This window comes from Leucopleurus acutus (assembly GCF_964270905.1).
Source record: "Leucopleurus acutus genome assembly, chromosome: 13".
NCBI classification, from domain to species: Eukaryota; Metazoa; Chordata; class Mammalia; order Artiodactyla; family Delphinidae; genus Leucopleurus; species Leucopleurus acutus.
The window spans coordinates 27,428,924-27,443,159 of NC_139155.1; the positions used below are offsets into that span (position 1 = coordinate 27,428,924).

The 14,236-nt window shown below is 41.8% G+C and overlaps 1 protein-coding gene across 3 annotated transcripts in view; it reads left to right on the forward strand.

Moving 5' to 3' along the window:
- Positions 1–14,236, forward strand: part of LOXHD1 (lipoxygenase homology PLAT domains 1) — a gene marked incomplete at both ends in the record, with an annotated part of 200,986 nt that overhangs the window by 34,671 nt on the left and 152,079 nt on the right. For all 3 annotated transcript variants that reach the window (XM_082852690.1, XM_082852691.1, XM_082852692.1), the window contains 2 exons: positions 2,998–3,096; positions 9,268–9,416. In XM_082852690.1, coding sequence (XP_082708816.1) covers positions 2,998–3,096; positions 9,268–9,416 — 248 coding nt within the window. The remainder of the gene's footprint in view (positions 1–2,997; positions 3,097–9,267; positions 9,417–14,236) is intronic.

Genomic DNA, 14,236 nt, shown 5'->3' on the forward strand with positions numbered 1-14,236 from the left:
GCAGGCTCAGTAGTTGTGGCTCACGGGCCTAGTTGCTCCGGGGCATGTGAGATCTTCCTGGACCAGGGCTCGAACCTGTGTCCCCTGCCTTGGCAGGCAGACTCTCAACCACTGCACCACCAGGGAAGCCCTATGGGGCCTTTTAAAGAGCAGATTTAAAAGGCAGTTCTTGGCCACTCCTCAGTGTGATCAAGGGTCATCTTCTATCCATCCAGCCAGCTACATGGGGACCCAGCACCTCATCTTGCTGTAGAAAGTTCCACAGAGTTTAGAAGACAGTCTAGCCTTGTTCCAGAATCGACTTCCTCCTGCATTCTGTTCATCTGGCTTCCTGATCCCTGGGCACGGGCCCCTGGTAGCCTCGCCTGGCAAGGCCTAGAAGCTTTCTCTGGCCTGTTGGCCCCTGACCATTGGCTTATCATCCTGCTGCCTCACTTAGGCCCTGATACTCTGCTTCTCTGGTCTTTCCCAGGATGAGGATGTGTGTTCCCAAAGCCCTTCATGGGCTCCTGCTTTCCGGGCCTCATCTGCATGGGACTTGGGTACCTCTCCCATCCTCTGAGATGCTTCCTTGTTCTCCTGGCTTCCCTCCATAGTCTGCAAGGCTGCCTTTCCTGGTCAAATGTTGTGGAATTGCAGGTTGAAGAGGACCCTTAGTGTTCTCACATCCCTCCCCTCTGCCATTTTCTCCACAGCATCCCTGACAGGTGGCTCCCCACCAATGTGCTTGGCATAGAGCGACTGCTTAGGTGTCTCTGGGATTGGGAAACTCACTTCCCCCGAGGGCATCCCAGTCCTTTGTTGGATAGCCCTACATATTAGAGAATGTTTCTTTTGGTGAGCTAAAATATTCCTCTTTGTAATTCAACCCACTAATTCAAATTCCGCCTTCTGGAATGATTCAGAGTGTCTGCTACTCCTTCCACAAATATTCCCTAGCCCCCTCATCCTTTCTCCTGCTTCATTGTGCCCAGTTCCCTTTGGGGTCCTGTTGCCCCTCTGACTGATGCTCAGCAGTGGCTTTCAGAGCCTCTCCCAGTCCCCACGCCACCCTGGCACCACCGGCCCTGCAGAGGGGTTTTGCCTCTGTGTGAAGTGAGCCCTGGACTGCACCTGAGAAAGGACTTGAACCAAAGTGAGTGGCTCTCAGAGGCCCTGCCAGCCAGAGGAGGAAAGAACTCCTGCAGGAGGCCTGTGCACCTTGGAGGATGATCAAGAACAGGATTCGCTGGATGAACCCCCTGATGAAGGGTCCCTGGAAGGCAACCTGGAAATCTGCCTTGTTAACAAGCTCCCCTGGGAGCCTGAATGTGGCCCAAGTTTCAAGTCACTGAGCCGGGGTTTGCCTGTCTGGACTCTTCTGAAGGCCCTGGCTCCGTGTCCCGTCTCAGAAGAGTCTTAGTGGTGAAGCAAGAAGGGGTGGGAATCTGAGAACAACTGTCTTACTGAAGCCTTCATTTGGGGACAAAGATTGGAGGGTCTTCCCTCTCCCTGGATGGGTTTCACCAAGTAAAGATTGAGGAGAGAAAGAGAAGACTTTGCTCCTTCTTGGCTCAATGTCCTCAGCAGGTCAAAGGCCAGCCGTCAGGGCTGTGCGGGTGGAGTGTCCTCCGTGGGTCCCCTGCAGGATTCTGCACTGTGTCATCTCTAGAGGGCAGCCCTGTACTGCTGGACAGGATTCGAGATGGGAAGGGATGAAATTAGATTTCTTCTCACCTCCCCACCTCAGTCCTTTGCCCTGAGCAACTTCATGAGACTTTGAGATTTAGGAAATTCAATTCAATTAGCTTTTCAACACACTCAGTGAGACTCTAATATGTGCCCAGCACTGCGCTAGGGGCCGTGAGAGAAGCCATATGAGAGAAGGAAGTCCTGCTCCCAGACCTCTTTTTAGTTCTTGAGGAACATAGAATTCTCACCTGCAGGAAACAGCAAACAGCACAAGGAGGAGATGGTGAAACTTGGAAATCATTGGCACAGAGAACGTGGCAGAGCCAAGCAACACAGAGGAGCAAGACACGTGGGGGCTGGGACATGAAGGAAGGCTCTAGGGAGGAGGTGGGCAGAGGGGCTCTGATTTGGGCCTCAGTTAAAACAGCTCTAATTTTTATCAGCTTCATATATTAGGCATAAGACATCTAAAAAAAAAAAAGATTCTGGTACATGAAAAATAGAAAGCTATTGTAGGAAGGGGAAAGGGAAGGGAAAGTTGCCTCAGCCCTTAGAATTGTTGGCACCCAAAGAAAATCTAGAGGAATCTCCATTTCACACCACATAGCAATCCTTGGCTTTTGCTACCCCACCCTAAGGCAGGCTCCGGTTGGGGAGACCCGGGCAGGGCTCAACATGTTGTCAAGTTTACCTTGAGCTCCACCACCCCCTGACTTGAGGCCATGGCCAAGGCTTAAGCATTTTGGGGTTACAGAGAATGGATTTCTGTTCAATAAATGCAGCAAAGATACAGGAAGCTGATACAGGTCTTTAAATGAGGTAATGCCTGAACATGCATTTGCTAGCTATTATTGGTTCCTCTGGTCTTTGCATTGGTTATGGCCTTGACAACTTACATATAAATTTGATTTTTATTTGCATAATCAATTTTCCCCCATGAATTTTTATACTGTGATGCAGCATAGAGAACAGATTGGAGAAGACAGAGTAGAGGCTGGGGACCCAGTGGGAGTCATTTCAGTATCCAGAGGAGAAACGCTGGTGGTGGGTTGGTTGTATTTGGGTTGATTCATGCATCCCAAGGCAACAAGTTAGTAGATAAAAACAGAAGTCCCCTCTACCTCTGATTTCTGCTCTGCACGCAGTTCAGCCATGACCATTTAGAACCAACGTCAGGCGACTTGTGTCTTGCTCGGTTATTGAAAGTAATGGTGACAATTCATGCATTGCTGGAGGGAAGGGTGGATGGTTGGTAGCTACTTTGGCCTCTGTTCTTCTCTATTCAGTACCTGAATGAGCTGAGACTTTCTCTGTCTTCATCTCCAGGTAACAAGTATGAACTCAAGGTGTACACTGGTGATGTCATTGGTGCAGGGACTGATGCTGACATCTTCATCAATATCTTTGGAGAGTATGGAGACACAGGTAATGGGTTTGAAATCCTTTCTTCAAAAGCCATGCCCAGAACTACTTCTTAAGTGGGCTGTTTTCCACCCTCCTGGAAGAGGAAGGCAACTCCAGTCTCCTCTAGGCTCTCCTGTTGAGCCTCTCTCTTCTTCTTGTGATGTGGTTTGTCATGGCCTTCCTTGGGCAGCATGGTGTCCATCTTGTCAAGTTTGTGTGTGTGGTGTGTTTTCAGAGTAAGTTGTGCTTAGATTTTTGGTTGATTTAAAATCATCCTGCATCCTAGACAGACCCAGGCTCCACATCTCCAGGGGACTCATCCTCACTTACTCTCTATCTATCTCCCTAGGCTCCATGCCCATCTTGAATTATATTTTGGGATGTGACTGGGCATGGCCTGATTCATTGCATGATTTGGGGCAGACAAGAATGGGGCCAGGGGATAGACTTACACTTCGCCTCATAGGTGGAGCAGGAACTGAGGGCACAGACACAGCTGCCGGTGTTGGAAGGAAGTTCAGGCCAGCAGAACTGAGACAGGTGGTGTTGTCCTGCTTCTGCCAATTTAAGGGAATACTATAGGAGTCAGAAAGCTACAAAGACATGAATTTTGGACACAGTATATTAAATAATAAAAATGCATTGCTGGGATTTTAAGAAAAAAGAGAAATCTCCAGGTGTCAGAAATGAAGAGAGAACTTAAACTAAAGTATCAGCTATGAATTGATGCTGTGGATCTTGGAATCAGGGAGCCTTTATGTTCAACAATCTACAGGATGGATTTCCATACACATTTGGGGTCAGACAATGATATTTTGGCTCTGTATGAGGCAAAATATGCAAAAAATTAGAACCACACATAAAGCCAGGATCCCTGAAGTTCACAGGAACATCTTCAGTGAAAAAATAGACTAGGAAAAAAATTGCTCATCAGTATAGTAAACTTATCTCTGTAAGAGCTCTAGATTAAAAAGACAGTTAATGGGAAATTGATATCTTAGGCTTACACACATGCGGGCTTGAGGTCTGATTTTACACTACAAGTGTGATTTGGGAACCCTCCCCCTCAGGTACAGAAAATTCGTTCAATGCCAGTAATACCCTTTGGTGCTTGGCAGAAGCACTTGCAAGACTTCATGAGATTCCCACAGATAAAGTACTGGAGATGAGTTCACGTTCCAAAACTACAAAACACTCAAGGACACAATCCACCATGACTAACCATCAATAGACACAACAGACAATAAGATTAAATTCTCCAGAATTTCAGGTAATAGAGTAATCTGAGAAAGGCTATAACTTAAGTATGTTTAAACTGTCTATAGACATGAAACAAACAGTTAAGGAAAACAACAAGACACTATGAAAAATATAGCAAACAGAAATACAGTAAATGAAAATATAGTTACTGAATATAAACACTTCATGGATGGGTTAAACGACACAATTAGAAACTGTTGAATAGAGAATTATTGAACTGTAAGAGAAATATAAACAAAACATGCAGATGTGGCCGAGACATAAAGGGTTGGAAAATATCAGTGAGAGGTCATGAGATGTGGAGGAGAGAATAAGTTCTGACATGTTGAACAGGAGTTTCAGAAACAGAATATATAGAATAGGTGAGAGGAAATATTTGAATAGATAATGGCTGATCACGTTTTTTCAGAATTAAGCAAAGATATGACTCTTCAGATTAAAGTAACAAAAGACACTGAACATGATAAATAAAAACAGATCCACATTTAGATTCATTGTAGTGAAGCCAAAGGTCAAGAGAAAGATCTTAAAAGTAACCAGATTTGGTGGATTATTTTCTATAAACGCAATTAGATTGATAGCAAATTCCTATCAGCAAGCTATAGAGGATATAAGTTTATGGAATAATATCTTCAATCTTCTGGGAATTCCCTGGTGGTCCAGTGGTCGTGGAACTAAGATCCCATAAGCTGTGTGGCATGGCCAAAATAAAAAAAGCAAAAACAAAACAAAAAACAAACAAAAAAAACCCAAACTTCAATCTTCTGAGCAAGGACATATATCAACCTAGAATTCTGTACTCAACTAGGTTATCATTCCAGAGTGAAGGCAAAATTAATGGATTTCCAAGCAAACAAAGAGAAATAGGACTGACCACTCACTCATAGACCCACGCTTAAATAACCACTGAAGGATATACTTTAAGAAAAAGAAAATTGTACCCAGAAGAAAAGTGTGAGATGCAAGAAACAAAGGTGAGCCCCCCAAATGATAATTATATAACAAATTTAAGAAAGCATTGACTATAAAAAATGATACTAATAATAACTATTATCAAGACATGAGAAAATGTGGACCCTAAACACTAAAAGATAGCAATCTTTGAGAAAGAAAGGAGATAATGAGAGTTAAAACATAACTTGGTTGTAGCCCATTCCCCTACCCTAGGAGAGCAGTTGATTAACTTTAGACTTTAATACGTCAAGTATGCATATTAAAATTGTAAAAGTAACCACCCCCAAATAGAAATGTATAATTTCTAAACCAATGGAGGGAATAAAAGGGAATAAAGACTCAATCAACCAAATAGAAGTCAGGAAATGAAGGAAAAAAAAAGCATGGCTACTAGCAAAAAGTAAGATAAGTGTGTAAATAATACAATAGATAGAAATAAACTAAACTCATCAATTAAAGAATAGATATTCTCATATTAAATTAAAAGAAATAAAATCCAGCTTAAAAATATGATACATAAATGTCTGAGAATATATACAATGGAATAAAGTATACCAGGAACATATCAACTACAAAAAAGAAGCTGGTGCTGCTATATTAATATCCATCAAATTAAACTTTCAGACAAAACACTTCATTAGAAATAAGTATATTATACAATGACAAAAAGAGCAATTAACCTGGAAGATATGATAATTCTGAACTTGTACAGTTTTAACAACATATTTTCAAAATATGTGAAGCAAAAAATAATAAAATCCTTGGAGAAACTTGACAAGTACATAATCATGGTGGAAGATTTTAATACAACACTCAGTAACTGATAAGTCAAATGGATAAAAATTTAGTATGGGTGCAGATTTTAACAACACAGTTAATAGCCTTGATCTAATGGAAGTATGTAGATTCCTAAATCCAACTGGTAGAGAATACATTCTTTTCAAGTGCATAATGACAAATGCAAGTGAATCAATTACATAGAGACAATACTCTTTGATCACAAGTCAATAAAATTAGAAGAAACTTCAACCTCTGGCCCCATTTAGAAATAAAACTTAATTTTCATAAAAACTAATGATCATCTATAAAATCATTAGAACTTAAAAATCATTAGAACCAATGAGAAAGTTTAATAAAGGTGTTGGATACAAGATTAATACACAAATATTAACATAAACAGCAAGCAAATATTTAATTTAAAAATATGTGATTTACAATAGCAATTATATGTCTAAGAAAAACTAGCAAAAGCACATTCTGGAAAAAAATAAAGATTTCTACTTAAGGATACACAAGAATAACTAAATATATGGAAAAATATATTATGTTCATGGATGAGAAAAGACTTAAATTCAGTAAGATATCCAAATTTCTCAGACTATTCTATAAATGCAATGCAATTTCAGTCAAATTCCCAAAAGGCAATATCCCACAGCTTAAGCTGCTATTAAAATTCATGTCCACAAAGGGCTAAGTATTGCCAAGATAACTTTGAATAATGAAAATAATATTTACAGTATTAATAATATGAGGATATTTACCCTGCCAAATATTAAAACATTCAGATCTCTAAAAACTAAAACAGTGAGATATGGATAGAAGGATAAACAAATAAACGAATAGAATAAAGAGTCTAGAAATACACAGAAAGTGGTATAAATCAGAGGGAAGAGGATGAAATATTCAACTACTGATGTTTAAACAATTGTCTAACCATATGAGAAAAGATAAAAGTAGATCTTTTTACCTTTCATCCTACACAAAAATAGGTTCCAAATGGACTAGAGACTTAAATGTGAAAAAGCAACTATGAAATTTTTAGAAGAAACTTTGAGTGTCTTTTTAAAAATCTCAATTGAGGATGGAGTTTCTTGAACAATTCACTAAAAGCACAAACAACAAAGGGAAATATTGATAAAGTCCATTAAAACAAGAAAAATGTCTATATGCTAAAAGCCATAGACAAAGGAAAGACAATAGAAAAATATGATAAAGTACATGAACAGGAAAATTATGGAAGAGCAAGGTCTAAATGGCCAATATATATATGAACCAATCTCTCAAATGTATGTATTGAATATATATATGAATGTCTTTCCAAATAATCTTTTAACCTTTTCAAATAATCAAGGGAATGCAAATTAAAACCATAATTAGATGCCATTGTACACACACTGAAACAAAATTTTAAATATATGTGTTAATAATGATTATGGGGAATGGGAACCCTCATGCACTGCTGGTGGTAATTGATGTAGTACAACCATTTTGGAAGGTAATTTTGCAATACCTAATACATTGAAGATGAATATACCTCAGGACCCAGCAACTCTATAGGTGTCTATCCAGATCAGTTCTTACAAATGGGCAGCAGAAGGTAAGTACAAGAGAGTCCAATTCAGTGCTATTTACAATAGCAATCAACTAGAAACAATCAAATGTACATCGGTGAAAGAATGAACACATAATAGTGTTTTCTTCATTCAATGACTATTATACAGAAGTTGGACGAATTCTGTTACTAGTATCAACAGAATAATCTCAAAAGCATGACATTAACTTAAAAAAAAGTAAGTTGCACAAGGGTGTGTGATGATAGGACGATGGTAACAGGAGCAATAGCAACGGCCCTGTCCCTTATACAGCACCTACCATCTCCAGGCGCTGCTCTAAGGGCTTTGCACACATCCATTCAGTTAATTCTCAGAGCAGCCCCAATGAGGTGGAGCCCTTATCATCCCTATTGTACAGACAAGGAACTTATCTTAAGACAGAGCAATGTGCACTATGATCTTATTTCTGTAAAATTCTAAAACATTCAAAAATAATATATTTTCTTTATGGATACATACATGTGCAAGCAAAAATTCATGGGAACAATGGATACCAGTTGACTATAGTGTTTGTTTGTGGGAGGGTGTGGTGGGGGAAGGGATGGACCATGAGACTTTAGACCTACCCGTCATGTTTAATTTCCTTTAAAAAAGAGAAAGGCCTAAGTTAATTACACAAAATGTTAATATCTGTTATACCTCTTACATCTGGGTGGTGGGTACATGGATGACTATTATTATTATCTATATGTTTGAGGTGTGCCAATTTAAAATTTAGAAAAATTTAAAGAATCAAATTTTGGAAAAGAAAGAAAACAGAATAGCATAAGCAAAAGGCTGGTGCTTAGGTGGGGTTGTAAGGGTTAATGTGACTGGTAGGCCTCGGAGGGTAATAATGGAAAACTGAAAAGTAGAAGGAACAGGTTAGATCGAGTCCTAACTATGTGCTCAACACCTGTGCGCCTTTTGGCCAGTTGTTTAGCTTCTCCAAGTCTCAGTTTCTTCATCTGCAAAACAGAGTTGATAATACTTCCCTCCTAGATTGTGCCGTGGAATAAGTGAGGGAAGAAACCGTGTTAAACACCCAGCAGTGTCTGATGCTACTCATCTTCACTGTTTTCCAGAGGAGTCAGGCCTAAGGAAGCCTGCTGGCTGATGTCAGGGTCCCAGCCACAGCCCCTAGACCAACGACCATGGTTGTGTTCCTAGTTCAGGGCCAGCAGCCAGTAAACAAGGCAGGGCCTCAGGTCCAGGGATGGGGGTGCAAATCAGTTTACTAGGGTGGCGACTCTGGGCTAAGGCAGAAATCAGAAGCCCAGTTGTGTGTCCTGGGCACAAGCCACACACAAGGCAAGCCTTGGCCTTGACTGGTGGCTGGAGGGATTTAAGGAGCCCGTAGATCTTGGGGTGAAGCTGCCCTTTTTTTTTAAATTAATAAACTTTATTTTTTAGAGCAGTTTTAGGTTCACAGCAAAATCGAGTGGAAGTACAGAGAGTGTCCACATACCTCCTGTCACAACCCACCACCTCGCACCGTGGTGACTTTTGAAACCATCCTTCAGTGGGCAGCCCATTAAAGTCTGGAGCTGTTTCTTTCTCGTCCTCTGGTCTCCTTTGTAACTTTCTCATGTGTCTGTGCATACAGGTGAGCGTAGGCTGGAGAATGGAAAGGACAACTTTGAAAAGGGAGCGGAAGACAAGTTCACAGTGGATGCCCCGGATCTGGGGCAGCTCATGAAGATCAATGTTGGCCACAATAACAAGGGGCCGTCTGCAGGCTGGCTCCTGTCAAAGGTGGGTTCAGCTGACTGTCTGTGGTCCCTTGGCCTGAGAGGCAGGAATTCTGGCTCTTCAGAAGTTATATTTCAGCCCTAACTTCCCTCTTTAGATCTGTCTCCACTCTTCTGCCTAAGTCCACTGGCCAACCATGCTGCCCTCCCAGTAGCCTCCAAGGCTTTGCCTGTGTTATCACCTTCCTAGAAGGACCACTTCTGTCATCTGAACCCAGCCAGGGTCTGATCATCCTTCAGGGCTCTACCATGAAGTGTTTCCCCTCTGGCCACCAGAATCTCTCCCTCCCATGAATGTCTATAACCCCGCCGGGCTTGTAGCGGTTCATTTCACCTTAATCATAAGCTACATTGTGACTTCTCTTGGCCTGTTGCTTTGTACCTCAAACTTCTGGATCTCAGGTCCTCATGATTTCACTTACCCAGGACAAAGTGAAGAATCAAGAAGAAAGCAAAAAGGCTTCTGAGAAGCTAAGACATATCTGGCTCAAAGTTCATGAGGAGAGCTCATGTCCCTGGCATTACCTTGCCCTGCCCTGATTCTGAAGGCAAGACCCCTCAGATTCTCACTCAGTGCTTGCTTATAATCCCTTCTAGCAAACTTGCTACCTGTAATTTTAAACCTATAGCAGAAAATTAGAAGGAAAAAAACACACTGTAATTGGTAGGGTTATTGAGAACTGTAATGGGGAGTCAGAGAAGATATAAAAAGCCAAAAGAATATTGAAAAATTATGGACGTCTGAGGTCATTTAGAAAATGGACTATGTATTTTCCTTAGTCACGAGCTCTCCATCTATTTAGCTCATCACAGAATGATAGGAAAAGATTGATGTGTAACATATTTTGGAAAATATTTTGAAAAGGTCTTATGGCCTAAAAACAGAAAACCCTCGGATTATAATAATTTGACTATTTAGAATGAAGCTGTCTGATAGTTGAGGTTTTGTTATTCCTTAATCTATCATCTTGTGTCAGTTAGGAACATATTTGGCTGCAAGTATCAGAAAGTTGAAGTGCAATGTTAACCGATCAGGGGCTTATTTTTCTCATCTCACATGAGATACAGATATGGTCAGCTCAGGGCTGGTGCAGCCACTTTCTGAGACTCCTGGTCTCTCGCTGTGTCACCATCCTCAGCACTGCAGCTTTCCTCCTCCAACTTGTTGTCTCACGATCACGTGGTGGCTGCGGAACCTCTCTGCACTTATCTGTGTTCTAGGCAGGAAGAAAAGAGAAGACCAAAGGGGAAAGACATTTTTCTGGCAAGTCTTGCTTTATTTTGAGAGAAACAAAGCTCTCCTTGGAACTTTTGCCTGTGTCACGTGGCCACCCTAGCTACGCTGGAAACTGGGACTTCAAGTAGGCTTTCCAGCCTCATAGTAGAAGCAGGCTAAGAAGCTGATTGGAAAGGGTGTTGAGTAAGCATCCTTGAGTGTCTGCCACACGTCTCTCCATAACTAGCCTCAAAGTTCCTTGAGGGCATCTCCCAGCTCTTGGCATGGGACAAGGTGCTGAATCAGTGAAGCAAGGAATGGCCAAGTGTCCTTTGGAAAGAGGGGGCTGGCCTGGCCCTAAGGGCAGCCAGCCTAATTCTGAACAGGGTTCCAGGAGGCTAAGTGGAACTGCTGCTTGGATTGGAGAAGAAATGGGGCAGGAGTCCAGGTCCCAAAGAGCCAATGTGCGGGCAGAGGTGTGTCTTCAGGGCAGACAAGGGAGAGGAGGCAGGTGTGTTTTAGGACCTCAGCCAGGATGGGGCACAGAGCAGGTACCTTGCAGCCCAGTTCCTTCATCCTGGGAGGGAAGACTGAATGAAAACACAGGTGTAGTGGAAGGAGCTGCAAAGTGCACCCGAGGGCCTGAGGGAGGCCTTGACGTAGTCGTTGCAGCTGTACTTCTTGAAGGCAGCTCCCTTCTTGATCACCTGGGCCCTCACCCCCTATGCTCTCGGGAGCTATGTGAAGGAGGCAGGTTTGCACACCGAAACAGGTCCTTTTGTCATCTTCATGCTCAAAGGATAGGGCAGCTTGGCGAGATGTGAAATATATGGGTGAGAACACTTTTTTCCTTTAAAACATTATAAATCTTGTTCTGTTACCTTCTGAAATTTGACATCGAAGCCAAGCAGACATTTATTTCTTTCTGGACAAACTGTTTTGTGGTTTTTTGTTTTTCATCCAGGATGCTTATGGGATTTTTTTCTTTTTATTTATAATTTAATTCTTGCCAGATAATGTCTAGGAGTAGGGTCTTTGTTAGTTCATTCATCTTCCCTCCTCTCCCCTCCTCTCCCTTCTCCTTTACTCCCCTCCTCTCCCATTTCCACCCTTCCTCCCTTCTTCCATCCCTCCCTCCCTCCTTCCTTCCTTCCTTCCTTCCCTTGTTTTTAACTTTCCTGGAACAAGTTGAATCTTTTCCATGATGCCTAGGATTATTTGTTTGTTTATAGCTCGGAAAAAAGATTTCCTATTATATACTAGATTCTTACTTGAATGGCTTTTTTCGGGTCTCTTCTTCAGGAGCACCAGTTATCCATTTATTGGATCTCCACTCTCTGTCTTCCAAAGATCTCAGCTTCCCTTTTATTCCTTTCATCTCTATTTTCTTTGCATTCCATAAGAACTTGTCAAATTCTCCCCCACCTCATTATTGATTTGATTTTTCACACTACCAGTTGCATTTCTTTCTACTATTAATATGCATTTTAATTCTGAATGTTTCTTCTAACTATTTTTTTCTTCTTACGAAAGTAATATATATTTATTGTAAAAAGTTTAGGAAATACAAGTAAGCAAAAATAAGATAATCTGAACCACCATAATTTCACCACCCAGAAATTACATATCCTCCAGACATTTTTCTGTGAATGAATACACATATGTCATTTTTAATAATGGGTTCATAATAAGCACAATGTTTTACAAACTGCTTTGTTTTTACTTTCAAGTGTAACATGCCTGTTTCCCCATGCTATTGAAATAGAATAACATTGATATTTTACAATGTAATTTTTAATGCCTATAATGTTTCATTGCCCAGATATACCATGAATTATTAAACCAATTCCCCTTTGTTGAACATTTCAATTTTTTTCTCAAAATTATTGATACTATAAATTGTGCTGCAACAAACATTCTTGTAGCTTATCTTTATACACATCTATGATTATTTCCTACAATTAATTCCTAGGAGATGGTTAAAGGGCATGCAGAATTGTAAGAACTTTGATGTATTTGCTGCTGTATAGTATTGCTTTCCTGGATACCTTTCCCGTGTAATCTAGCTCTCCTTTCATATCATTTTATTGCCTTTTCACTGCAGCCCTTTCTATTTAAAGATGTTTACTCCTGTTCATAAAGACCATATCTTCTTATATTCTATTAAGCATACCCGTTTCTTGAATTCTTTTTCTGTATCCTTTATCCAGTCCTTTCCAGAGTTCTGCTCCTCTTCTGATTCTTCAGAATGATGTTTCCTTCCTCCCTCCTCCTTCCTACTCTTCCGCCTTCCTTTTCTTCTTTTCCTCTTCTTACTGGTTGCTAGTCAGACACTATTTTAAACCAGAAGCCCAAGCAGGCTACTTTCAGTGTGAGATTGGTTATTCTCTTTGGAGCCAGTGTTATGTGTAGGGGCAAGTTCAGGGCCTGGTTGTCAGGTCCCCACCTGTCCCCCGAGTGCCAAAGTGGGTGTCCCTCCAAAGGTTCACTGGCTTCTGAAGAACTCCTAACAGTCTGTTCCTTTAATGTAAGCCAAACCAAAATGCTCCTTGGGGATAAGACATAAAAATAATTCAGGAATTTTGCAGGTCAGAACACCTGGATTTACTAGATATTTTCCTGAAGGAAGAATTACGATGAGAGAGGAGGAAGGAGGGTTTTAGGTCCCAGGTAGGGTGGGCTCAAGCTGAAAACCAGAGGCTAGAGGAAACCCTGGGCCACCTCTCATCGCTTTGTGACTACACAATGCATAGCCAGCCCTCACCTCCTGCCTTCCCTCTTGACTGGGTCTCCACGCTGCCCCCTCCTCACCTAACCTCCACAGAGACACTAATTAAAATGCTGTTAAATTGTCTGCGTTTCCAAATTTGACACTTGCACAGTAAGTGCTCCCATTCTCGAAGTTGCCCGGTTGGTTGCCTTGGACATCACATGACAACTGCTCCTTTGGTATTTATGTGTGAGGGCTTGGTGGGATAAATCTGAAAACCAATATTATTAACCCCTTCATAAGTCATCTCCCTCCTCTTCTTCCTTAGTCAATTGCCCATGTGTGTTCCTCAGCCCCCTGTTCTTTATCCCCTCTCCGGGGCTGGCATCCTCCCTCCCCCAGGCTTTGCACATGGCTTGGGTCCCCGTGTCTGCTTAGTCCAACAATTGTGACTGACTCAACTGATCAGTTCAACTCAATGATCACCACAAAAGAGCAAGAGTCACGGGATGGAACATTACGCTGCCAGTGGGCCTTGCCCTTGGCCCATCTGCTTCAGTAGAGGACTTGCTTGAGGCCCCACAGCTCTTCAGTGACAGTACTGGGACCTGCCCCAGGTCCTGTGGACTCTGAGTCTGGACTCTCTCCACTGTGTCATGCATTAGAAAATCCAGAATTGGATGGATCGCCTGCCGCATGCCTTAGGGAGCGTAAGTTCAACCAGTACCACTGGCTCTAACAGGAAGAGGAGACAGAGGCTAATGAACAGATTTCAGGGACCTCAGGAAGCCCAACATGGCCTCATGTCACCAATTTATACTCAACATTCAACAAACATTTACTGATTGATTATTATATCCTAGGCCCTGAGCTACCAACTGCAGCTGTTGCAGTGAAC